The sequence below is a fragment of the Pezoporus occidentalis genome, unplaced genomic scaffold (genome assembly GCF_034315485.1).
Source record: "Pezoporus occidentalis ecotype Australia unplaced genomic scaffold, CSIRO_AGI_Poc_V1 ctg94, whole genome shotgun sequence".
NCBI classification, from domain to species: domain Eukaryota; kingdom Metazoa; phylum Chordata; class Aves; order Psittaciformes; family Psittacidae; genus Pezoporus; species Pezoporus occidentalis.
In genome coordinates, this window is record NW_026916304.1 from 1,229,018 (window position 1) to 1,256,204 (window position 27,187).

Genomic DNA, 27,187 nt, shown 5'->3' on the forward strand with positions numbered 1-27,187 from the left:
TGTTTCTGTGATTGGAAAACAAGACGGCAAATTGTTCTTGCTGCCTTTGAGGCACCTGATATATTTTTCAGCCTTTCACATAAAAGCTGGCTGTACAATGGTGATTGTCAAAGAAGAAGACACCAAGTATTTAGCAAGTTAAGGCTCATTTACAAAAATAAACCAGGAAATACATATAATGAAGGCAAATCTGCTATCATGCCCACAGTTGGGCATGATTTTGCTGAATGACACTGAATTTAACAAATATTCCACTTTCCATACTAAATCTTTGAGAATATATGGAATTTTTCGCCTTATTAAACTTTTATTTTGACAGACTCCCAGACTGGTTTGGGTTGGAAAGGATCTTAAAGCTCATCCAGCTCCAACCCCTGCCATGGGCATGGACACCTCACACTAGAGCAGGTTGCTCCAAGCCCCTGTGTCCAACCTGGCCTTGAACACTGCCAGGGATGGGGCAGCCACAGCTTCTCTGGGCACCCTGTGCCAGCGCCTCAGCACCCTCACAGGGAAGAGCTTCTGCCTTAGATCTAACCTGAACTTCCCCTGTTTCAGTTTGAACCCATCACCCCTTGTCCTGTCACTGCAGTCCCTGATGAAGAGTCCCTCTTGCTCATGCTTGATCCCTGCAACTAATACCAGAATCAGGACACTTGTTCCTGAAATACTGCAGGTTATAAGGGGAGGTAACTCGAGTATTAGGATTTGAATGTGAAAAGTTGACAAACTCTAGGCTGCTGTTAGTTCTGCACCCTGCCAGGGAATTAAGTATGGATCAGACTTGCAGAAACACCCCTAGCTATGCTTATGCCTCAGGGCCATCTTAGAGTCCACTGATTGTCCTATTAAGCTCCCAAGCCAGTGAGAAGTCACACCAGGAATTTGCATTCTCATAAAAGAATTAGCAGAGCTATTGCTTTGAAGCTCAATTATCCATGGGCATGTTTAAAGAAGAGTATTGCATACCCCTTGTGCTGTTTGCACAGCTGCAGAGAGCTCAAGCCATGGGATGTTTGCACGTCTCCTATGGAATTTCCCGCGCACCCAAGGAAACACAGGGCTATTGTGAAGTCTACAGAGGACCTAAACCCATGGGTCCTCTAGCATTGAAGCAAAAGGGAAGCTCTAAAGTAAGTTCATAACTTCATTTGTGGACACTGAGGATAAAGTCTGAAGGGTACTGAGGGGTTTATATTATGAGGTGCCAGCTGCAGCTCTATAGTTAAGGGTGAATTGAGCTTTGAATTTAAATCAGGGGTCAACTTCATTATTTATGTGGATGATGTGGTTTCCTTTCTGTTTTCCCTCTTGTCTTGAGATTTACAGCACTTGCTCTATGAGCACATAATGGATTTCCTACTAGCTAGAAAGCAGATCAAGCAGTTGATGGTTAAAATTCAACTGTGAAATAGATCTCTTACGGAATCAGATTTTGTTCAGAAAACTACTGATCTTTTCACACTGTTATCACTGTTAAACCTCAGTTATACAATGGGAGAAGTAGCTGAAAACCACTATGAAAAAAATTAAGCAATGTGTATATAATTGTATGATGAACAGCTCATTTATAGGGACTATTATAGCACCAAAGCTTACGCACTCTATCATCCCTCCTTCCTGGCACATTGCCACAGTATTCCAGGTTACAGCTCTCCATGCCACAGTACTCCAACTCAGAAGAGGGCAATAGCCTATTTAAACAGACATCTGGGCCTAGCTATTATGGCCCTCACACCCCAGTGATTTCCTACCTCTGATCAGCCATTCTGAAGCAGTATATAGTGTGAGACAATTAATATTACACAGATGAAGCTGCAGCTACTGCTGTCTGTGGAAGCCACTTCCTGGATGTGTTATGTCCTTCATCCTTACATGACTACTGTACTTCATGGACCACTCCACTGCTTGCGGCCACTGTGCCATATTGGGCTGTTGGTCACTGTCGCAGAGAACAGGAGGGATCCCTGCAAAAGAGACAGGCACGACACATACTGTTTATCTATGAGTGAGGAAGATATTTTGATAGGACTTTTCTATTTACTGCTAATGATTAATCAAAGCTCCAGCTCAGCAGCTGAGGATCAGCATTTCTAATTTGCTGGCTGCCTATGTCTTAATCAGAGCAACATCATCTTAACATCAAGGATTCTGCAGCCTGTGGCGTTTGTGATGGGAATGGGCTTTGTCATAAACCTAAGAGAAGCAGACAGATGTGATCGGGATGAAACAAAACTCTCACAGCTCTGATGTTAGCAAAGTTAAATGACTGCCTTTGAACAACCTACTTTTCCTATAGCAAAGACAATTACAAAGGGAAATACAAGTGAGGAAAGCTTTTTGAAACGCAGGAACTCAGGAAATCTCATGTATGAAAATCTAGCACATTTTGTACCATTTCATGCGCTGATGAATCTTTGCCAAAAGGAACAGAATTCCTTCAGCTTACAACTGTGTGTGTAGTTAACTACATCAAAACGACGACCCATGGGAATTCAGGAGATTGCCTCAAAACATCATTCTCTTGGGTCTTGTAGCAAACTGTCTGTCATGCAATAAGCCTAAAACGTTCCAGAACCAGCTCTGCTAACTTCACACACAGTGTGTTCAGGCATCCTGTCTGCAATGAAAACAAACCTTCAGATGCAGCAATGCTAAACAACAAAACCTTCACAGTAACTCAAAGAAGCCTGTGTCGAGCCTGCAGCATGCTCCTGCACTTGCTTATCCCACAGGGCAGAGAGAAAAGATAGCCTTTGCAATATATGCAAAGGACTAACACATTAAACTAATGCTGAATGAGGGACTGTAGGTGATGACCACACCTGACTCCTTTACAGGTTCTTTCCTGACCTGTCATATTTAACTTATGACTTTCCTATTATTAACAATTTATTATTTCCTATTATTAAATGCATACTTGAATTATACCTTCGATAGAAATCCAGAGGGGATTTGCATGTCTTGTTTCTACATGTACAGCAACTGTGTCCCGTGTACTTAAACAAAAGTCAAGGCGGAGGGTACTGAAACACCATGAGAATGGCACCAACATCTACTCGTACATTACGCCCAGCTATGATTTATGCTATGATTTATGCTATTTCCTTGGCTGTTTCTCATCTACACAGTGTTTGCTAGCTACACAAATCAAATTTGCAACATTACTGCTCCATTACAGTAAGATTTCACCTTGTATTTTATTAGTAACCAAACCACTTTGCCAAAACAACCCAAACCAAAGGTCTGCCTTTCTGAAGTGTTTGTGTATTTAGCCACATCACTGATTTATTCCTTTCTCATCTGAACAGGTCAAACTGCAAATACTAAGCATGTTGATTAAGTTATTTGTAGCCAATTCACAGATACAAACCATCTGAGAGAGCATTTGTAAGCGTAGACTCAACTGAGATCCATTTAGCCCGATATGCAGCCTCTGGTAGGTATCACATGGGATTTTTCCGCAAGACACTGGGTAAGAGCAAAGATGAAGTAAAAAATCCTTATATGAGAAGTCCTCTCTTCAGGACTAAGATTGCTTCCTTAGCCTATTGGTTTAATTCTATTGTAAATGGCTTGTAATCTTACATACAATAATCATGAACATTTCCATCATCTATTCATCTAATTCAGTTCCTGACTCTTCCTAAGCTCTTCGCTTCAGCACAACCCTCTGGTAAGAGATGCCTTGAGTTAATTTTAAAGGGCACCAGTTTTAAGCTTGTCTCCTAGGCAAAAACACCTTTGTCACACACAGTAACAGCTCCTGAGGAGCTGGAGCTTTACTTCTCTCGCTTGCTTGCTTGTTGCCACACAGAACTGGGTTCAGGCTTCGCTGGAAGAAAACATCTATTCTGCAAAATCCTTCCTACTCAACACACACTATTTATTCTCTCAATATTCTTCCTTTTCTCTGATACATTCAGTTTTCTCAATTAAACCATTTTGCTGCTGTTTCCTTGAAGTAAACCCCAAACACCTTAATGAGGGTGACTTTTCTATAGCCTCATTTGCTGAGCAAGGGATGCACATCAGGTAACACCATAGCCACATTACGACTGTGAAACTGAGCACAGCATGGTGATGCTAAAAGCCTGGTTTTAACACTGGGGTTTACCAGTGCCTGGAAACCTGATTCACCACAGCCTTGCGTTGCTTTCACTTAGGCCAAGTTTCAGTGTCAATCAGTGCACTATGCAAAGCCACAGGATACAAGGTCTGATGTACCTCACTCCTCACCCATGAGACATCAGGAAGGTGGAAGATGCTGCTGCTCATGAGGAAAACACTATTTCAGCAGTGCTGTCTCATCTAAAGGAGATGCAGTTGTTGGGACATATGCACAGTGCCAAGCCCCTTGCAGTGGTGCTGAACATTAAAACAAGTCCCTAGTGAGAAAAGCCTCAGAAAGCAAAGCCATTTGTCCTGAAATGCTCACAAAGGGGAGTGGCAGCTCTAAAGGGCCCAGTTCTGAGTTCAAAAATGAAAAGGGTGAACCTCAGCTTGCAATTCCATCAGAAGCTGTTCTGAACCATCCTTCCTCCCAGAGGACTGGGATTGTGCAATGCAATCATTTCAGAGCTTCCCAATGCAATGTCTAATGAATGCGATGGGGGCCATGATTCCTGCTGAAATGAGAACTCCTCCCTCAGCAAGTGCCCATGCCAGGATGCTCCAAGGCCTGAGGAGCAGTTGGAGGGTGTCCTTTGGAGGGTGTCCATACACCAGGACAGCACCAGGCAGGGCACACAGCAGCTTCCAACCCAGCAGGAGTTGAGGGTAGGAAATCAGCACAGGACACATCAGCTCTCAGAAGCCATGGGTGCACTGCAGACAGGAGTGGTTGGGAACAGTTTATGGTACTCACAAGTGTCAGCTATAACCATTGATGTAATGACTCGGTAATAGGTTGGAAATAGCTGTAAGCAGTGTGCAAGGTGCATGAGTAAGGATCATTTCCCCATCTCATTTCTTGCACATAAGGTGCTCTGTAATCCCAGCTTCCTGAAAAAGTGAATTTTGTTTTCCAGCTCCTCAAGGGGGAAAGAAGAAATAAAAACACTCAATTGATGCTCAAGAGCATTTGTTGACACCAAATCAAGAAGAACAAAACCTTCACATGCTCCATTTGGTTCCTCTGTTGCAGGGAGGTGATGTGTGGAGGAAAACTCTACAGTTTCATTGGGAATTATTACCTATAATCTACCATGTAAGCGCTGAGGTGTTCTGAAATAGCCTGTAAAAGGCAAAAGCACCTGCAGTAAAGAGCACAGAGAACATAATTCTTTGCTTATTTACTACTTAGGAGTAGTTTAAGCCTTGTTTTTATTTCCAACTGATCTCAGCATCCGAATGTACAAGGCACCATTATAGCAGCTGCAGATGCTATTAAGAGAACTGAATTGCAAGTACACTTTGGACTCAGTCGGTGGTTGCTGGAGAATTTGTCTTCCATTATCTTAAAAGTATACACATTACCAAATAAAATAGTCATGTACTCCTGCTATTATGATACAGCACAGTGGGTACGCTGCATAGAAACCAGGAAAGGATAACCAGGATAAGCCTGTAGTTAAACCAGTTTAATAAGTTTATACAGTTTAATTTGCTACCTGAAAAAATGACAAAAATGATACATATATACCCTTGATCTCAGAAGGGATTTCACTGTAATAACTGCATTACAGAAGATGCAATCACATGATTGGGCTTTTTATACTTAAGAATCATAGAATGGTTTGGGTTGAAAGGACCTTAAAGATCATTCAGTTCCAACCCCTGCCACAGGCAGGGACACCTCACACTAGAGCAGGTTGCTCCAAGCCCCTGTGTCCAACCTGGCCTTGAACACTGCCAGGGATGGGGCAGCCACAGCTTCTCTGGGCACCCTGTGCCAGCGCCTCAGCACCCTCACAGGGAAGAGCTTCTGCCTTAGATCTAACCTGAACTTCCCCTGTTTCAGTGTGAACCCATCACCCCTTGTCCTATCGCTCCAAACCAAACTCTCCAGCACTCAGCCTACAAGCCAAAGAACAATTCAGCTCCCTAAATGTTTTCTTCTCTCTTCTCTCCTCCTTCCAAAAGATGTTAAGCTAAACTGGAAGCTTTGCACCAACCTCAGAGGTATTGGCAAATTAAGCTTTGTGCTTCTTTTTTTTTTCAGGTTTACTCTAAGACAAGTAGGGACAGAAATACTACTACATCACATGTGCTATATGCTTCAGAACTGGACTTCCCAGCTTGAACTCTGCATAGCTCTTTCCTGCTGCCCTGTAAGCATGGGAAATCTCTGAATAAACAGTAGAGGCAAAGTGGAGATTTCTTTGTTTCAGATGCAATATTCCAATATGGAGTTTAAATAGATTTAAAAAAGCCAGAACCTATGACTTCAAGAAAGGGCTCTTCAGAATCCCCGAATCCACCACCTGATATCCTCAAATGAATAGCACAGGCTGTGCTTTTCAAAGGCACCCAAAAGCTAATCCACAGAACTCCCACTGCAAGCTAAAGCATATGACATTTGCTTTCTCTCTTTGGCAAATCCCTCAGCTATGGTATATAAGCATCTTTTCTTGGCCAAAAAGAAACTGCCACCTGCAGACTGTTTCATGGCTTCCCAGCCAGCACAAATGCCCCAGGGGGAAGAAGCAAGGCTACTTCATAGGGTGAGCACTTCTTGCCATGTCCCTGCTCAGGGTGCACCTGTGGTCTGCCTTTTCCACCACCCTGCTGGAATGAGTTCTAATCTCTGCTTTTGTGCTTTTCATTCCTGGGATTCCTTCCAGGATAATCTGTTCTGCATAGACTATGTGGGTTGCCTCTGCCCCTGCTAAATCAGTGATGAGGCACTCATTGCTTTCAGTCCCTGCTGGCTGTGTCCAATGAGCCCATCAAGAGCTTGAGGCAAATCTCAAGCTGAGCTCCTCAGAATGTCTGGAAGCCCTTTGCTGTGTCTGTCCCACAGTAATGTGTTTCCGCAGCTCAGCATCCTATGCAATCATATTTCTCTGTGTGCAGCCAACAAACTGAGACTTGCAAGCTGACTCTTGTAGGTTCACTCCAGCATCAACTCAGCACTGCCAGCATATTAAGGACAAATCTAAGTGTTCAGCCTAATATTAGACTCCTCCATCCAGAAATAGGCACACACTGGTAAATGTGGTCAGTTAATGCCTTTGAAAAAATACTAACATTTGAATGATAAAATGCATTTGGAAACCTTGGCTCAAGGACACAGAAAAATAAAATTGCTACCAACGGTTTGAAAAAGCTCAAGTCAGCTGTTGATTCAAGCTATCTCTACTAAGATAGCTTTACTAAGACAGCTCTACTAAGACGGCTCAACTAAGATAGCTCTAAGATAGCTCTACTAAGATAGCTCTACAAAGATAGCTTTACCAGGATAGCTCAACGAAGATAGCTCTACTAAGATAACTTTACTAGGATAGCTCTACTAAGATAGATTTACTAAGATAACTTTACTAGGATAGATCTACTAACACAGCTTTACTAAGATAGCTTTACTAAGACAGCTCTACTAAGAGAGCTTTAAAAAGATAGCTCTACTAAGACAGCTTTACTAGGATAGCTCTACTAACATAGCTTTACTAAGAAAGCTTTACTAGGATAGCTCTATTAACATAGCTTTACTAAGATAGCTTCACTAGGATAGCTCTACTAGGATAGCTCTCCTAACATAGCTTTACTAGGATAGCTCTACTAACATAGCTTTACTAGGATAGCTCTACTAAGATAGCTCTGCTAAGATAGCTTTACTAAGATAGCTCTACTAGGATAGCTTTACTAAGATAGCTTTACTAGGATAGCTCTACTAAGATAGCTCTACTAAGATAGCTTTACTAGGATAGCTCTAAGATAGCTCTGCTAAGATAGCTTTACTAAGATGGCTTTACTATGATAGCTTTTCTAAGATAGCTCTACTAAGATAGCTTTATTAAGATAGTTCTAGTAAGACAGCTTTACTAAGATAGCTCTACTAAGATAGCTTTATTAAGATAGCTCTACTAAGACAACTTTGATCAGATAGCTCTACTAAGATAGCTCTACCAAGATAACTCTACTAAGATAGCTTTACTAAGATAGCTCTAAGATAGCTGTACTAGCACCTGTTTAGGCCTAAATCCAAGCTTACAGTAATCAGAAAGAGACCCATCAATATGAAAATAGCTACCGAGTAAAATTGCGCACTTTCAGAAGTTACTAAGTTTCTGCCAATAGGTATTCAGAGAACTCCCTCAAGTTTACAGAATAATAAAGAACAACTCCATTAAAAGTACAAATTAGAATACAATTTTTCTATGAAGAATGACTTCCAAAGCACAGGCTACTAATTCTTATAGTTGGTGCTTTCTAGACTGAATGCTCTGCTTAAAACGCACTTTCCATATTCCCAACATATTCCCAACTCCCCATCTCCCTTGTGCTTTCCCACCTTACAATAATGATTCAGGCATTTATTTCACCATCCTTCAGTTAATTCTGTTTTCTACGGTAAGATGTGAGAAATCTGAGCCACCAATCTCTGCCCCAGACTTCAACTGACCCCTGAAAGGCACTGCTAACCAGGCTACAGAGGATGCAAATACAAAGCCTAGTAAACAACCGCCTTCCAAAATGAACCCAAGACACCACTGTCACTGCATCACTGGCCTCAGAACAGCCAGCCTCTTCAGTCACTATCAGTTTGGCCCAGTGATTACCACAGGTTGGCTGTTTTACTGATGCACAGCAACACTGAGCCAAATTGAAGAACAGGGAGTGAAAACTCTGATCAGCCTGTTGGTGGCACTCAGCAAATTAAGCCAGAACATCCCTGGGGGTTATCCGGAAAACAGAACAGGCTACAGATCTTCCCATCACAATGGACAAGATCTAGAAAGAAGTGCAGCAGGAGGGCCAGGAGACCTCCTTGGATGGATAAGGAGCTGCTGAGGAAAATTCAAATGAAAAAAGAGGCTTATAAAAGGCGGAAGCAAGGACAGGCGGCGTGGGAAGAGTACAGGGATGTTGTCCGGGAAGCTAGGGACCAGGTTAGGAAAGCTAAGGCCCAGTTAGAATTAAACTTGGCTAGGGATGTTAAGTGTAACAGGAAGGGATTCTACAGGTACATAGCAAATAAAAAACAGACTAGGGAGAACGTAGGCCACCTCTGGAAGCTCTCAGGAGAACTGGCTACACAGGATTTGGAGAAGGCTGAGGTTCTGAATGACTTCTTTGCCTCCGTCTTCACTGGCAAAGGCTCTGACCACACCACCCAAGTCTTGGAAGGCAGATGCAGGGACTGTAAGAATGAAGACCTTGGGCCCACTGCAGGAGAGGAACTTGTTCAAGACCATCTTGAAAATCTGAACATGCACAAGTCCCTGGGACCTGATGAAATCCATCCGTGGCTCCTGAAGGAGCTGGCGAATGAAGTTGCTAAGCCACTGGCCATCGTATTTGAGAAATCATGGCAGTCAGGTGAAGTTCCCGATGACTGGAAAAAGGGAAATATAACCCCCATTTTCAAGAAGGGGAAAATGGATGACCCGGGGAATTACAGACCAGTCAGTCTCACCTCTGTGCCTGGCGAAATCTTGGAGCAGATTCTCCTGGAAGGCATTCTGGGGCACATGAAAAACAACAAGGTGCTTGGTGACAGCCAGCATGGCTTCACTAAGGGGAAATCCTGCCTGACCAATTTGGTGGCCTTCTATGATGGGGCTACAGAACTGATGGACAGGGGTAGAGCAGTTGATGTCATCTACCTGGACTTGTGCAAAGCATTTGACACTGTCCCACACAACATCCTTGTCTCTAAATTGGAGAGACATCAATTTGATGGATGGACCACTCGGTGGATAAAGAACTGGCTGGATGGCCACACACAAAGAGTTGTGGTCAATGGCTCAATGTCCGGCTGGTGCACGGTGTCCCTCAGGGATCGTTGTTGGGACTGGTCTTGTTCAACATCTTTGTTGCTGACATGGACAGTGGGATTGAGTGCGCCCTCAGCACGTTTGCCGATGACACCAAGCTGTGTGGTTCGGTTGATAACACCGGAGGGAAGGAATGCCATCCAGAAGGACCTCGACATGCTTGTGAGGTGGGCTGATGCCAACCTCATGAAGTTTAACCATGACAAGCGCAAGGTCCTACAGCTGGGTCGGAGCAATCCCAGGCACAGCTACAGGTTGGGCAGAAAAGAGATTCAGAGCAGCCCTGCGGAGAAGGACTTGGGGGTGTTGGCAGATGAGGAAATTAACATGAGCCGGCTTCAGTGTGTGCTTGAGCCCAGAAAGCCAACCATATCCTGGGCTGCATCAAAAGGAGCGTGACCAGCAGGTCGAAGGAGGTGATCCTGCCCCTCTACTCTGCTCTCGTGAGACCTCACCTGGAGCATTGTGTGCAGTTCTGGTGTCCTCAGCATAAAAAGAACATGGAACTGTTGGAACAAGTCCAGAGAAGGGCCACGAGGATGATCAGGGGACTGGAGCACCTCCTGTATGAAGACAGGCTGAGGAAGTTGGGGCTGTTCAGCCTGGAGAAGAGAAGGCTGCGTGGAGACCTCATAGCAGCCTTCCAGTATCTGAAGGGGGCCTATAAGGATGCTGGGGATGGACTCTTCGTTAGGGACTGTAGTGATAGGACAAGGGGTAACGGGTTAAAACTTAAACAGGAGAAGTTTAGACTGGATATAAGGAAGAAATTCTTTCCTGTTAGGGTGGTGAGGCACTGGAATGGGTTGCCCAGGGAGGTTGTGAATGCTTCATCCCTGGCAGTGTTCAAGGCCAGGTTGGACGAAGCCTTGGGTGACATGGTTTAGTGTGAGGTGTCCCTGCCCATGGCAGGGGGATTGGAACTAGATGATCTTAAGGTCCTTTCCAACCCTAACTATTCTATGATTCTATGAGTCTATCTTGGACTACAACTAAGACTGAACTCCACTGAGAAAAGGAAACAAGATATAGCTACAAACTTACGTCTGCACCAAGGGGCGACCTCTACAATACCATTTTTAAAGAAGAGAGGAAGAGAAAGATGGGCTCAGACCTTATTTTTGCTGTTGTCTGGTACATCCTGCTTCTTTGATACGAGCTGAGACATAAGGACCAGGAGACCAGAGAAATGGAAACAGGAGCAATGCTCACTTCTAAGAGCTGCTGCTTTGCTGCTGGAAAGAGCAAGTTTCCTGAGGAGTGGATTCCCCAGGGCAATAAGCAGTTTTTAATTAGAGTTAGGTTAAGACCACCCAAGGGATCAGGCTCTTTGCTATCAAAACTAATGCATGAGCATCGAATTGGCTGTTTTGCCTGAAAATCTGGTCAAACTGCACCATGTTCTGTGACTATACTAGGATGGAAAAAAAGGACTTTCACCATAATTTTGCTTTTAGATACCTCAGAGACCAATTGCTTTAATAGCTGATGAGTGAATCCATCCTAAAGAACCTTCTCCTAGCTAAAGAGTCCTTCAAGGCAGAGTCCCTGTCTGATAAATGGAACCGTACATCCTTACTCAAAATGCTGAGTTAGCACTTGCACAGCTGTGCAACTGCTTTCCTCATGTGTCCCCAGCCTCTGCCTGACAAATCCTTCTCCTAAGCCTCTCTAGAAGTAAAAGTGATGAACATCAGGACTCTGATACCTAGAGTCACACTGCACCTAAACTGCCTATACGTTTGTCTAGAACCCTCTTTAACTGCTGGGATTAGAAACTGTCATGCTGTTACCAACAGTGGCAGTTCCTATTGCTAAGGTTGTAAATGGAGTGATTTGGTTACAGTCTCTCTTTGTAAGAGCATGGGTGTGTGATAAGGGAAACAGTGAATAATGGATTCAGTAGCCGTCACCTCCAGCTCCTAAGCTGCTGTTAACTAGCTGACACAAGTCCTGGCTGCACACGCATATTCAGCACATAGTGATCCTGAGGAGCTCCATTCAGGGAACAGCAGCTCAGGAAACAAATCCCTGTTGCATAAATACCATCTGTAAATACAGTAAACTTATAGCTGGCCTATTCTTTCATGGTCACCGGCTGCCTGGAGCATCTCAGAACCTGGAGTCCACAGCTGTAGGTCTCCAGATACTGTGCTCAGCAGCGGGATCCCAAATGTTTCCTGGACATATAAAAGTGTTTATGGAATATTACAGGTGACATTTAATGGTCCCATTTGGGATGAAAGCTACATTTGATATGGTGCCTGGCAGGCACAAATACAGATAATTCACAGTTCAAACAATCTGCAGTCTAATAGAAATCAATCACACCATGCATGTGACCAGATCATAAAATCTCAGCCTGGTTTGATTTGGAAAGGACCTTAAAGCTCATCCAGTTCCAACCCCCTGCCATGGCCAGGGACACTGCCAGGGATGGGGCAGCCACAGCTTCTCTGGGCACCCTGTGCCAGCGCCTCAGCACCCTCACAGGGAAGAGCTTCTGCCTTAGATCTAACCTGAACTTCCCCTGTTTCAGTTTGAACCCATCACCACTTGTCCTATTGCTACAGTCCCTGATGAAGAGTCCCTCTCCAGCATCCTTGTAGCCCCCTTCAGACACTGGAAGCTGCTCTGAGGTCTCCACGCAGCTTCTCTTCTCCAGGCTCAACAGCCCCAATGTTCTCAGCCTTTCTCCATACAGGAGCTGCTCCAGCCCCTGATCATCCTCATGGCCTCCTCTGGACTTGCTCCAACAGCTCCATGTCCTTGTATGTTGAGGACACCAGCACTGCACACAGTGTTGCAAGTGGGGTCTCACGAGAGCAGAGCAGAGGGGCAGGATCACCTCCCTCAACCTTCTGCTCACACTGCTTTTGATGCAGTCCAGGATATGTTGTACCACAGATTATGTGGTAAGAGACAAATACACATATACACAGCACTGCTTCCGTGGGTACTGGTGTGTGCTAAAATAAAATCAAAGTTAAAGGGACTAACAGTAGTGGGCGAGTCACTAGTGGAAGAGAGTAAGATGAGGGAAGGGAGTCAATATGGTGTTGCTTCCTTGGTAAAAACATGGTCAGTCATATCTGAAGGATGGTGAGAAAACAGATGAGGTGATACTTGCATTGACATATCAGTGTGTTGCCTACTGGCATGAAGGGGTAGGCAACAGCAAGTGAGAAAGTGTCAGGAAGCCCATGCATTCCTGGCATCACTTAATCTGCTTTGAGCCTGCTGATACAGAAACAGAAGGACGTGGGCAAACAGCAGAATACAGGTGTTCTCGTAACAGCAGCACTGAATACAAGAGCAGGACTCCAAAAGGACCACAGCTGCCTGTGACAAGTCCTGTCTCATGAGTGGCTGTGCCAGCAGAGCCATGACGACACCACTGCCTGGACCAGGAGATCTCTCCCTGCTTTTGGTAAGTCTCAACTTCTCCTTGCCTGTACTGCTGGAACCACATCCACTAATACACAAACTGGCAGAACATCACTGTTGCACCACTCCAGCAAGGAGACAGGAGCTTAGGCATTGAAAAGTGCACGGCAAAGCTATCTATTTGTCTATCGCATACTCTAAGCCAAATGCTAAGCTGCAAACCAACATCAAACGATGAAGAAGAGGACACACACACTGCCTAAGTGTAAAACTCAGCAGAGAGGTACAGCACTGAAGGGAAATGGAACATTGAACATTGTTAAAGCCAGATTAATGTATGCTGCAAAGCTCTTTAAGCCATCTGGTAAGAGGAGCAATAAAAGACCAATATGGAAGACTGAATAAGTCAAAAAAGTAATCAAGAAATTGGCATGTAAAAAAAAAGACGGCATCTGTTACAGAGGATGAATGGAAATCACTTTTGTCTTAGACTAAAGGAAGAAGAAATGACAAACTGAAAGCCTATTCCAGTAACATAATGTCCTGGAAAAGGGCTAGGCCAGGATGTCTTAAAGCTTCCGGGAGACACAGCTGATAAATTCCCATGGTAATTCCAGTCCCCATCTGGCAGGTGAAAGAGCACTTCCCTGTTCCAGAGCTAACCGCTGCGTTACGCGAGCCTGCAGCCTCCTCTCACAACTGTGTCAGGAAGAACACCACCAATGTAACAATACAAATGTGCAAATACTCATCGGCAACTAAGACCACGGCCCTTTCCCCCCCAGCATTCTGTCAAAGAATGGTTTGGGTTGGAAAGGGCCTTAAGCTCATCCAGTCCCAACTCCCTGCCCCGGGCAGGGACACCTCACACTAGAGCAGGTTGCTCCAAGCTGCTGTGTCCAACCTGGCCTTGAACACTGCCAGGGATGGGGCAGCCACAGCTTCTCTGGGCACCCTGTGCCAGCGCCTCAGCACCCTCACAGGGAAGAGCTTCTGCCTTAGATCTAACCTGAACTTCCCCTGTTTCCTGATGAAGACGTCTGGTACCCTTTTACCATAAGAGGAGGGAGCACGGCTGTGTATCTCAGCTCTAGTTATGCAACAGCAGTGACAGGGGAAGCTGCAGCTCTCCTCACACCTAATGCAAAAGCTGTGTTTGAAGCCTTGCTAATGGTGTGTGATGCAGGCTGGAGCAGGGGTGAGAGCAGAGGCGAGATGCACAGGAGAGGTACTGATGCGCATCGGGTGACCTACATTTGAGGTCTGATTCACAGCCTGATCAGGGTTGGGTGTGAGTTTTAGAGAGGGGACCGCTCAAAGCAGGACACAAGGTGGCTGAAGGGAAGTGATCATGATTGGGATTTTCCTGTTGTCTCCCATACATCTTTATTGGGGATTTTCTTTGAGTAGCTCCACACAAGAAGCATGCTTTGGAAAGCGCCATTTTCTCCTGTCTAGAGTCCTGCTCCAAAGTACCACATGTATGACTTGATGATCTTAAAGGTCTTTTCCAATCTAGTTGATTCTATGATTCTACTTGAGAGAATTAGCAAACATACAGTCTGATTTGTAAATGACAGCAAGATACAAACCCACCCTTCCCACCCTCCACTATGTCTCCTGTTTAAATCTGGAACAAGTCCCCTGACTCCCACAAGGAGGGAAAAGAGCAGTACCTAGTCCTTTTTTGAGCAATCCTGATTTGCTGCTCTATTGCACACTGTTTTTTCTGGAACAATCTCATATTCTGCTGTTGTTCTTCTCCCATTAAAATAACTGGCACCTCCCCACATTTTTTCTACTTTGTGCACCTGAAAAATCCATTTTATGTTGGCAAAGGCCTAAGTCCAACTACATCTGCTGGTTATTACACAGTGTGACACAGCAATATGTAACATCTAATGGGAAAGCCAAATGCCAGAAGCAGAGTGGAAAAGAGAGGACAGAACACAGACCCATGTAACAAAAGGCTATCTAGGTATACTAAATGCCAGTGAGGATGAAAAGGGAAGCTTTGGTACTGCTCTCTGTTGTGTTAACATCCATGCTTCTCACCAATCTTCTTCCCAGCTGAAACCACAACCATAGTGAAGTCAGCGGTACATTTGAAAACCAAATTGCACACATGAGACCAAGCAGGTCATAAAGAGCCTTGTAGGAGACCAAACCCATATGGTATCTCCCACCACAGTGCTCAAGACATGCAGAAGCTGGCTCTTCCACTGAGCCTGTAGAGGTGGCTCTTCCCCTCAGCTTCTAGTTGCTTTAAAACTTTCAGATTTAGAAGCTTCTGGTTTCAGGTTTATAGCGGTATCAAGGTAGAAGTGAGTTTACAATCCCAATTTCCAAAAGAAATCCCATCTGTGGGGGAGATTTCCTTAACCTCTCCATGCAGATCACCAGATTCCTGAAGAAAAACTGGCGTATCAATTCAAAAATGCAGAATACAGCCTTTTACCTTAAATGTGCAGGGGCGGCAGGTCAACAGGCAGCAAATCAAAACCAGCAGCATCAGGTCCAGTGCCATGTGTGTATCGACTTGCCTTAATCTAACAAAGAACCAAAGAGCAAATATCTCACAGTTATCTGCTCCTGTAAGCAAAATGGCAATTGACTAAAATATATACATTATAAGCAGGCAACATTCCCACTGGACACCCAGGATGATGTAATTCTGTCACGCACTCAGCTGACATCAAGTCCCTCATCACTTGGTGTCATTCCCAAATAGACTCCGTGTGGGAAAGCTCCCAACCTCCATTGACAAGATAGAGTTTGTTTATTCTTTCTGTTCCCCCTCTTCTGCATTGGTGTCCACTGTCTTTGAGTGTGAATCCACAGAATCAATAGAATACAAAACCAAGGGCATTCTCTGTTTCTCTCTGGAGGACCAGATGCTCCAAGCTGCATCCTTGTAATGTTTCAGAAGAAAGAAAAGAGGTATTAATCTCCAAAAGGATCTAGCACCTTGCCTTGACAATAATGCAAGTCTTGCCAGAAGGCAAAGGTCTTGTTTTGCTCCTGGTGTTTCCTATTAGGATTAGCTTCAAGTCCCCCATCTTCAGCGAAAGCCAAAGGGGCTTTTCTTTTGTTTTCCTAAATAAGCACTTCATCCTCGTCACATCAGACCTATTTTTAGACTATTTGAATAGCATATCTTTAAGCTGTCAGTTGCTACTGTATAAATAGAGGTTGCTAAGGAAGGCACAGTAGCTGCTTCCTCAAGCAACAGTAGGTAAAGAGGATGGAACAGCAGATGATTTCTTAGCAGAGACAGCAGTTCTCTTCTCCTGCAGTATTCCAAAGATGCAGAAATGCCATTCACTAAAGTATTGCTATTTCACGTTAGACCAACAGAGCAAATCCACCTCAAACTGGCACATTTGCTGCCAAGCGTAAGAAGGCATTTTTCCTGTTTCTGAAATTCAGCCTCTTCTCCATGTGCATCTCTAGTTTCTCTTTTACAGTGGAAGACATCTTCACTCTCTCTTTTTAGGGTTATTTGCTGGCTTCAGAGCAATCTCAGGAGTTCACAACTCAAGGATCTCACATTCATAGAATCACAGAATCACAGAATCAGCTAGGTTGGAAAAGACCTTTAAGATCATCAAGTCCAACCTTTACCCTGGGACTGCCAAGGCCATCACTAAAGTCCTCCCTTTAATTTTCGATACTAGTTATTTCATGACATGTAAAAGTGCTCATCTGTGGGGGAAACCTCAAAATCTCGTGGAGCTGTAAGAATTCAGAACCACATTAAAGATTGGCAGCAAGGCTACAAGCTCCCTGTAGCTGCAGAGTATGGATTTAGGTAGAACACTGGTATTTAGGGATAGACTTGTGAGGAAGAAAAGGCTTGGTTTCTTATTTGTATTTATTTAGATCTGAACATTGTCAGATGAGAGCACTAGTGCCAAGAAATGGGGTTTGGGGGCTAAAACTCTTTACTGGGGCTTCTAATGAAGCTCACACCTTAGAGGATGGATTCAGTAATGTTCCAGTTGGAGATTAGCATCGTGCCCATTGCTAGTCACTTTGAGAGCACAGGAGGAGTCCTCTGCACCCGGCCCACTGGTAGGGAGATAATGTCGAGCTGATGATTCTGCTGATGTTCTCACTCCAGGGAGCTGTCTCTGCATGCTGCTCTGGCTGTGGTCACTAGGGGAAGGTACTACAACAGCAGAGTTCTTCTGGGAAAAGGCTTACGACTTGTCCACACAAGGGACAATTCAGGACGGTTTATGTGAATTAGCTAGAGATTTGCTGTGGATTAGTTAGAATCATATAAAACCTCTTGGGTGTATACTTGGATTTGGAATTAAATTGTCTTAATTCAATTTACAATAACTTACTTCCAAATGCTTTGCACAGCTAGTGAGAACAGACCAAGAGCTGAAGACATGTAAAGGTCTGCTGTTGAACACAGCCGCTCTCCCCTTATGCCTCATGTCAGGTTCCTTACAGGACATGGTGCACTTCCTAGGAATCTCTACAGAGAAAGAACAAGCTCCAGTATTGAGTAGGGAACCAAGTACCTAATCCTTTCTGTTAAAGCTGACTGGGGCTTCATGATGAAGCAAATCTGGGCAGTTTAGTATCAAGAGTAAACCTAAGAGTTGTACCCTGGCTTGGTAACTCAGCAAGTGCTGAGGAAACAATGGGGCTTATCACACAGCCCCACTAAGGCCTCCAATTCACACCCCCACAGGAGTATTTCTGGGGTGCTGACAGTGTCCTCTTCCCAAAACATCAGGTCAAGCCTGTAAATCCTATTTTCAGCCACCCTCACACAGGAGAAGATGGCAAAAAGGCAACACTGTGCTTCAGTGGAAAGTTAATAGCAAGAGTAAACCTTACACAACCCTAAGCATGCAGCAGAGGTTCAAGTGGGCAGAAAGACTGTGAAGCTTTCCCTTCCTTTGTGGACGCCCCTGAAAACCAAAAGGCCTAGAAAGAGGAGGATGTGAAAAGCTGAACCCACGACAGGTCCCCCTCCATTTGGCTTTCCACTTATCTAAGTGAAAAGTGCTGGTGTACAGCAGGAAAGTCTGGTGTGTTGGTGTCAAATCAGTTTTCAGAGGCAGCTCTTGGTGACAATGCTCTCGCTGTGCCTGGAGGGAGGTGCTGCAGGACCAAGAGGTCTGGAGGTCTGCTCAGCCCTTCTGCCTGCAAATGCTCCCATGTGTCCCCAAGGCCAAGGCTATGCAGATGGCCAGGAATGGAGATGATCAAAACCAGACTATGATCTGTTTCTAAAATGCTGTGCACCATTTCCTGTGTGGCAAGCCTCAGAAATACCCAAATTAGAATTCAGAAGAGTATAAAAAGCTGCCTGCTAAAGAATGTGCAAAAGGACTGTCACACTCACTGTGATCTTGGACAGCAACAGAATTAGAAGGCAGCAGCAAAGAAAACTGCAGCTGAAAAATACCCACATTATCCTCTTTTAATACATATTGTTAAAATGAACGTTTTCAAAGCTGAAGAGATGTGAGCCCAGATGCTAGCACCGTATGTTTTATGCAATTCCTGATTACGAACAAACAGCAGCATTCATATAAGGGAATCTGAAATGGTAGGGATACGAGCCCAGCTGGTGTCCCCATATGCCTTATGAATTCCATTTTTAGGGACACAGCAGCACATAGCATTAGAGATACTTCTTAACCATCTCATTTATAGAGTGGAGCTGTTTCACTGAAGAATGCACAGAAAAGGTCCACAAGGAGCACAAAACCAGCTGCATCCAAACCCAGTGACGTGATTCCACTGCAGTGCTTTGATCAGGAACCACTCTGCACCAGAATATTCCCTGAAGGAGGGATAATGCTTGTTTGCCATAGGCTCCTTACTGATGCGGTTTTTAAATGCAACCACTAAAAAGCCACTGCAGTCAGAAAATGCCAACTTACCTTTGCTTTGGCAAACTGCTCCTACCAAAAGCTTTTTCGTTTCCAGAATGGAAAAGAGATGGCCCGAGTGCCAGAGCAGTGGAGAGGTGAGTTCTTGCCACTTCTGAACACCAAAGTAGGGTCTGAGCTTGGCTGGTCCATGGTGGGGAGAGTCCTTCACCAACAGTCTGTGGATGTTTCTGCAACACAGCTCTTCCTCTCCTGCTTTTCAGTTCCAGCAGAACCACCTCTAAGGGAAGGGAGTGAACTGTGGGGATTCCTGGTTAATTGTGAAAACAGAAGCAGTTGACAAGAACCATTCCCTGTGCACTAGAACCAAAACGATTCTAGAGCAGAGATCTCAAAAAACACCCCCACCCACTACATAGGAATGAAAAATTATTTTATTTAAAAATACATTATACAGCAGAGTGTCTCTCATTTTGTTTTCTCACTGCTGGTTCACAGAGATCATATGATAAATTGAACCCAAATATTTGACTGGGAAAGATCCTGAGAAAGAGACCAGTTACAAGCTGATGATATACAGTACACTGAAAAAAGAGTCATCTCTTTTAACATAAAAGAATCTCTTGGTAATCTTATAAATCAGATCTAAAAAAATGCAGGTTTACTACCATGCAAAAATGAGTGAAGATTTCATTTAAATCTGCACATGGAGAAATCATTAGTACCTTGGACCCTAAATAGCTAGACTAAGAGAAGGGTAAGTGTGCCTAACGTGGTGCTACAAACTTTGGACCTACTACAATTGTGTAAACACAGTTGATAGTCTAATAAAGGTAGGGTCTCAATCACCTAAGTAACACTGTTGTAGCTAAGGGCTCTATTCTAGGACTTTTCTCACCACTGATGTGCTCCTTTCTTCTCTAATTCTCAGCTCAGCACAATGACTTTGTGAGATACGCTCTATTGCACTCAAAGGTGACTTGGCCTTGCTCTGTTTGCCAAGCACTATTTAGGTAGCTGCATTTTCGTGAAAGCAGAGGTTCAAGGAAGAATTCAAAAAGCAAGTCTTACCTGGATGACTATGTGGGAACGCATTAAAATCCATCATAAAAAAATCTATACCTGATTCTACAGCCTTATGCTGCAAACATCTTCTAACAATAAGGAATGCCCAGGAAATACACTGCCTTATGGAAAACTTAAGGCCCAGAATACCCAAGAGCCTGCACTGAACATTCCTGTTCTCAATGTGTCTCCAAGTGCCCGCACTGTACCAGCTGTTGGAAAACTTCCTGGAAGATGTTGAGAGCATCTTCAGCATCTACAATATTCAGATCCATTCGGTGCTCCAGTTTTCTAGGACAACTTCACTATGAATAGTCAAGCAAGGCTGTCTTTTGGAGGGAAGGCTCAATTTGCTTATTCACAACCAAAACAGAGATCTAACAGCATTGCCTGAATTGGAAGAAAAACCAATTGCACAGACCGACAGGATGGTTTTGCAAGAATCTGGCCCTGAAACACAAACAGAGATAGAAAGATTTATAGAGAGAAAATCTGCCTGTCCTGGCCACTGAGGCTGAAGGAAATGAACGAAACCAGTTTGGTTTTTCCATGACTTCTCCAACAGGAAAATGTAGAACAGAAACTCATCTGCATGCTTCTCACTAAGCCAGTGACACTCATCTTAATACCCATTATCCCAGCACAGTATCAGGGTGTACAACAGATACGAGAAGATGCAGCCTTCCTTGATCGTTTGTTGCAATTTTTTATCCCGTCAGATACGCTGAGCTAAGAATGGAGCCCTTAACCTTTCATGGGCTAGAATTAGTAATAAAATAGATATCAATGATCAAACTTCCTATATTATTGTCATTTCTTTTAACCTAGATACATATATACCACCCAAGACATTCAAGAACTACAAAACAACAATTCAACTACAATTATGTCAGGAAAATATCCAAATAAATAAACTTTTAATTATGATACAATACTTACTACAGTAAAAATTGGCAATTTTTCTTTTTTTCTTCAAAAGCAGAAGCACCAGTCTTACATATAACATACTGTTGGAATGATATCTTACATGGAATACAGTGGAATACAATGTGCAAACAGCATTTTCATACAGAACATAATATCTGTCTAGTTTATACACTGAAATCGCCTCAAATGGAAACAAGTTCATGCTGAATTAAAAATGTAGAGTTGAAAAACCAAAGTCAAACCAAAACATGAAGTGCTGCTGGAATAGGTACATTAAAAACAATGAGAAGCCAAAAGAGAATTAGTGCTCAGGTTGTCCCATCCCAAAGTAAACAGTTCATCTTTTTGCTAGGAAGTAAAATGATGCTCTGAGATTTCAGACCTCTTCGAGATGCCGGTATCGTTTGAATAATGGAGAAACCAAGTCAAAGACAGGACTTCTAAAAACTTCTGGTTTTGGGTAACACCGCAATTATCGTGGGTGGGCTGTGAAAAGAGATGAAGTCCAATGGAGGGAATAGACCTCAGCGTCAACATCATGTAACTTCTGCAAAGGCCGTGATGTGGTTCTATGGGTTAAAGAAGAAACAAAGAGATAAACCCCAGTAACCCCACAGGCAGGCAGCAGTTGCCATTGTGACAATCCTTTTACCTCTTCAGGGACAGCTTTATGCTTCAGAACTATTACAGGAGGATGGAAATTAAACTGGTTCTCACTACATACTCTCACTCCGTCCCACTGCAGCTTTGTTAACTGTTGAAAGGCTGGCTAGGGAAGTGTGCTCAACAAAGTCATCGGGTGCAATGGTTCTATAGGATTTTAGCTTTAGATGGCTTTCTTTTTAAATTAAGTAACAATATGAATAACAGAGTTGGCTGGACTTGTACTGCTACCTTAGTCACCATTTATAGCGAAATCCCTAGAAATTAAAATGACAGGTTCTGACAGATTATAATATTCTATTCCAGTATTAATAAAATCATGGCACCCCAGACTGGTTTGGGTTGGAAGAGACCTTAAGACTACCCAGTTCCAAACCCCCTGCCACAGGCAGGGACACCTTCCAGTAGAGAAGGTTGCACCAAGCCCCTGTGTCCAACCTGGCCTTGAACACTACCAGGGATGGGGCAGCCACAGCTTCTCTGGGCACCCTGTGCCAGCGCCTCAGCACCCTCACAGGGAAGAGCTTCTGCCTTAGATCTAACCTGAACTTCCCCTGTTTCAGTGTGAACCCATCACCCCTTGTCCTATTGCATTCAGCCATTGAGGACTCATACTCAAAATTCCTATTCCAGAATCACTACAGTGTCCTCTTCCTTTGCAACGTTGTTCTCTCCTCTTTCCTTCAACTGGACAATTCTTACGAGCACAAAGAATGTGCAATATACTATGAGCAGCTACACAGCAAAGGTGCAGCATCCTGTGCTATTTGCCATGCTCTAACCTAAGCAAGTGCCTCTGCAAACATTTGGTAGGTGAAGATTCAACCGTCCAGTGACATGCAGGATCCATAAGAACTAGGTATTTCGGTTAGGCACACAGTGACCTTGACTGCCACCATCTTTGATTAAACATGCAATGGATGAAATGAATCAATGGAATCTTGATGTTAAGACATGTGTTTGTTTCCCAGCACAAAAACACACACAGGGAAATAATACCATGCAAAACACTGATTTCTGTCATCACCTCCCCTCCTGGAGCTGACCAAAGTCAGAAAAGAGGAAGTGTAAGGTGAAGATGAGGGGGGATGTAGATAACCCAGGGGGAGTGGGAAAGATCTCCCTTTTTTACTTAAGGGCAGTTGTTCAAAGTCCTTCAGAAAATCCCTTATCACACCCCATAGAAAATGCTGGGGAGAAGCAGCAGCCACCACACACGTTTCTATTTCTCAGTTCTTCTTCAACCTGTCTGGGTATTTTCTGTCACCTGTCCTAAGAGAACACTACTAAATAGCAAACATCTACGTACATTCTTCTCCAAGAGAGAATTAATGTATTCTAAATGAATCCTTATGATTAAACCACAGCTAGCAGACTCATCAAAAAGCACCAGATAAAAGACTTTCAGTTCAAATGGTTGCAGTGGTGACAAACGTCATTGTTTCCAGGTTTTGATTCTGCAGAAGAAAAGCAAAATTAGATTTCCTAACTAGAAACCAAACCATTCACATTTCAAAGCATTTTAGCTGGCTGGCCATCTTCCGCTTTCAGTACAGGGAAGACGACACATTGGGTCAACCTCAATGCCTCCAGAGTGCCTCTGAGGCTATTAGGATGTTTTCTTCATAGTATTTACTTTCTTTTTCTCCTTATTTAGACCTGAAAATCCTCCTGTCAGCTTAAACCAGCATCAGTCTAAAAGTAGTCACTGTGCTGATAAATAAGATGGTTTACAAATGAGGAACTGGAGGAATAAGAAGTCCTCCTTATTTATTCGAACCAATTCTTGCATGCCCTGCTGCATGCTCTTTAAACAACACACATTTGTCTGTGATGCAGTGAACCAAATGCTCCTTCATGTAGCATTAATGCAGGACTAGATAACTATTACTTAGGAAAGGAGAATGTGGTGCATACTCCTGCCAGCTATACTTCCAAAATAAGCAGGACGCCATCCTTGGAAGGACATGCAGAGCATGGGCTATAACACCACAATAAACCTCTATAACCCCCAGGAAGAACTGCTTAAGCTGCTGCTCATAGAGCTATTAATTTGGACCCTTGTGAACACTTGTCAATTCATTTCCAATGGACTCAGCAGGGCAATGCATAAGTAGGTCAGAATTAATCAGTTGCTAATGGCAAGAATCACTGTTACAGAGTCATGCAACTGTCTGAAAATGGTGCTTTTTTGCAGCTGTTACCTCCAGCAAAGCTACAACTAAGCTTTGCTGAGACTCTTCACAGGCAAAACCTCAAACTAACACCATCCCCCTTGAGTAACAACTGCATTTCACCTCTCTTACTATGCTATTTTGCTTCTGCTTGGATTTACTGTGGCAAAGTTCAGTGTGAGAGAGGAACCAGCATCAGCAGATTCACACAGATGCAGGGGACAAGCAACAAACCCCATGCACAAGACCTCAGCTGCTCCAACTCCGTCAAAAATGATTTTCCTTATAGTATTCGAAAGAATTGGGCTGTGCTGAGGATTTGCTCAATGGCAGCAGTTTCCAGGCACTCCAGCTTTAATAAACCACGACAATGAATAAGAAATAATATAGCAAATGGACAGGATCAGCTTGGAGTCAGCACCCATGTGAACAAAACATGCTTCAAAGCCATGCTCTCACATCACCACCATTAAAAAGGAAAGCTAAAGGCTAAGCCTTCAGTGCAGGTTTCTGGGGGGTAATGATCCAGACCTGTACATCTTCTGATAAGATTTTAAATGCTAATTTATCATAGGACAATAATCATGTTATAAAATTCTCTGTGTCAACAAAGTATATTTGATAATTTTAGCGGACAAATCACATTTTTAGGGAAGAGAATGAGTTCCAGTGAAATTCCCCATTTAAAAGGTGGCAGACCTGCACTGAATGCTGCCCCACACTGCATCTGCCTCTGCTTCAATTCCACACACACACTCATACGTTTATTGCCTTATATGAAGATGTTCAAAATGGTCCATTCCTGATATCCAGGAGAAGAACTTAAGGATGCGTGCTTTGAGGGGATTTCGTTGCAAAGGATCTTCTTGATTGTTACTAATGCCTTGATTCTGTAATACCTACAACATGTACATTTGAGGATGTCACACTGAATATATCGTTCCATTTTCCACGTTTTTTTCCATTTGAACATTAGATGTGGTGACCACAGTTTGCATTCAAACAGAAGTAATTCTTGTACAATCCCACATAAGCAGATTTAAGCAGAAGTGTAAGACATGAATGCAATTTCAAACGCTTGACAACAAAACAAAATTGCTTATGGTCTTTTCTGAGCTGCCTCTCCTGGGTATGTGTTTCTGTGTGTGAAACAATGTTGTACTGTATCTCCTTTAACAGACTTATTCTCAAGAGAGAACCATTATGACAACAGAAGCCTGCTTACAAGCACACAGATGCTAGCGAAGCAGTCCTGAGGATACACATACATGTACTATACCACTGCATGGATACCTATATACATACAACAGTATTTAGATGCTTCTCAACTATTTTGAAGCAACAGAAACAGACACAACACCTCTCCCCCATTTGCCCACAGTATGAAGAGCTAAAACATCTTTTGTGTTTTGCTTTTAGGCTGTGAGCTCATGAAGAGCCCCAGGGACCAGACTGGACTAAAGAGGTCCCACTGTGTGTGCACACGTGCGCATACCAGTGAAAGACTTAGTACCAAACTGGTTAAGACCAAGGAAAAAGCAGGCAACACTGAGATTTAAGTTAAAAATACCCTTTTCTGACACTGTGATGAAATTGTTCTGTGTCTTACGCGTAATCGAGATGGAGTAAATGGAAAAAACATTGTACCTTAAAAACAGAAGGGTAAAGCTTCACCAGTCATAAAGTATTACCAGAATCCATTGCAATATCGATACCTCCTATTGTTAAAATGTTTTATCACCACTGTTGCCTTTGGCATGTGCACAGTAAAACAAGGATTATAGTGTCAAACTCAACAAGCCAACCCTGACAGTCACCGGCAATTGCTATGATAGGCAATAAGAATGTCATATGAGGAATTCCAAATGCTTACCATCATTACAACTTGGAAATGGTTGAGAGAGACATGGAAGAAAACACAAAGAGAGCACCTAAAGTGTCTTCTGCTTCTAGTTCACAGTGATCCTGGAGTCAGTGCTATAGGTGCAGTGTAAGACACCTCATTGTAACAAGGAACAGTGAGTGTGTTTGGGAATGCGGTTTGGGCACTGCTGAGAGAAGCAGCACTTAGAAGGACTGCCAAGCAGAGACTCTGGGGATAAATGCAGCTTAGCTGTCAAACAGAACACTGCAAAGAACCCACTGTGCAAGTAAGTAATACTGAGCAGCTACAGAAAGCACCGATGACCAGACACAGTAATGTGCCACCACCCTACAGGAGAAGAACCACAGTGCCCCTCCTAACCCAACCTCTCACCCCAGTATTCTACCTACTGCCTCAACCGGTCCTAAACAGCTCCATGTTCCCTTTGTATTTGATTTTTTCAAAGCTAGAGTATTTAAAAACAAAAACCCAAAGGCTAAGAGAGTCAGCAGCTATGACAAGATGTGCATGAGCCCTCTGTAACCCCTGGCTAACTTCAAGTGACTTCAGTATGAACTAATGTCAGTCTGCCCTGGAACAAAACCCAGAAAAAATAGGTTACGACTGCACTGGATGAAGCTGAAGTTTCACCTCTTCCAGGAACCACCCAGAATATCCGTATTTCCCAGTAACTCTTGCAAAAGAACAGGAGTCTCTAACCTTGACTGAGGTAACAAGAGCGCCTCCGCTTTGTAGGACACCAGCTAACTGAAACACAAGTTGACTTATAAGAGATTAAGAAGGTCAGAGACAAAGGAGAAAAAGGAGCAGATGGATGAGTGATGAGGCTGCTTGGCTTTCATTCTTTTCATTAATTCTGAATGCGTCTGCCTTGCTGAGCCAGCTCTGGCAAGGCTTCTTCAAGGAGACACTCTGTAACTATGGCTTGAGTGCATGAGAAGCGGGTACCCATGCAGAACAGCTTCATCATCTGCATGCACCACAATTAAAGACAAGTGTCATGCAAACAGTGATCTACCCATGTCATCAACCAGCAGCAGCTCAATTCAAAATATTACAAGTACACTTATTCCTATTTCAATGCACTTCAAATGTATCTCTTGACCTCCACCAGAACTCAGACAGTGGCAGCACGGTCAGCATGACAAGCATGCCAAGAGCATTCATTTTCCAGCAGGAAGAAGCACTGGAATAGCAAGTATCAGATCTAGCAACACAACAGTAAGGTGCTTCCAGGTCTGTGTGAGGTACCATGTGCTTATATTCATTTACAGGTGAACTTATTAC

At 43.6% G+C, this 27,187-nt stretch overlaps 1 protein-coding gene across 6 annotated transcripts in view; it reads right to left on the minus strand.

Moving 5' to 3' along the window:
• Positions 1–1,787: 1,787 nt before the first annotated feature.
• PLPPR5 (phospholipid phosphatase related 5) overlaps positions 1,788–27,187 on the minus strand; it is a 112,254-nt gene continuing 86,854 nt past the window's right edge. For 3 of the 6 annotated variants that reach the window (XM_062606187.1, XM_062606192.1, XM_062606189.1), the window contains one exon: positions 1,788–1,967. In XM_062606187.1, coding sequence (XP_062462171.1) covers positions 1,890–1,967 — 78 coding nt within the window. In that variant the 3' untranslated portion in view covers positions 1,788–1,889. Of the gene's footprint in view, positions 1,968–19,602; positions 21,748–27,187 lie in introns of those variants that run through there. The other 3 variants (XM_062606190.1, XM_062606188.1, XM_062606191.1) reach the window with 1 other exon arrangement.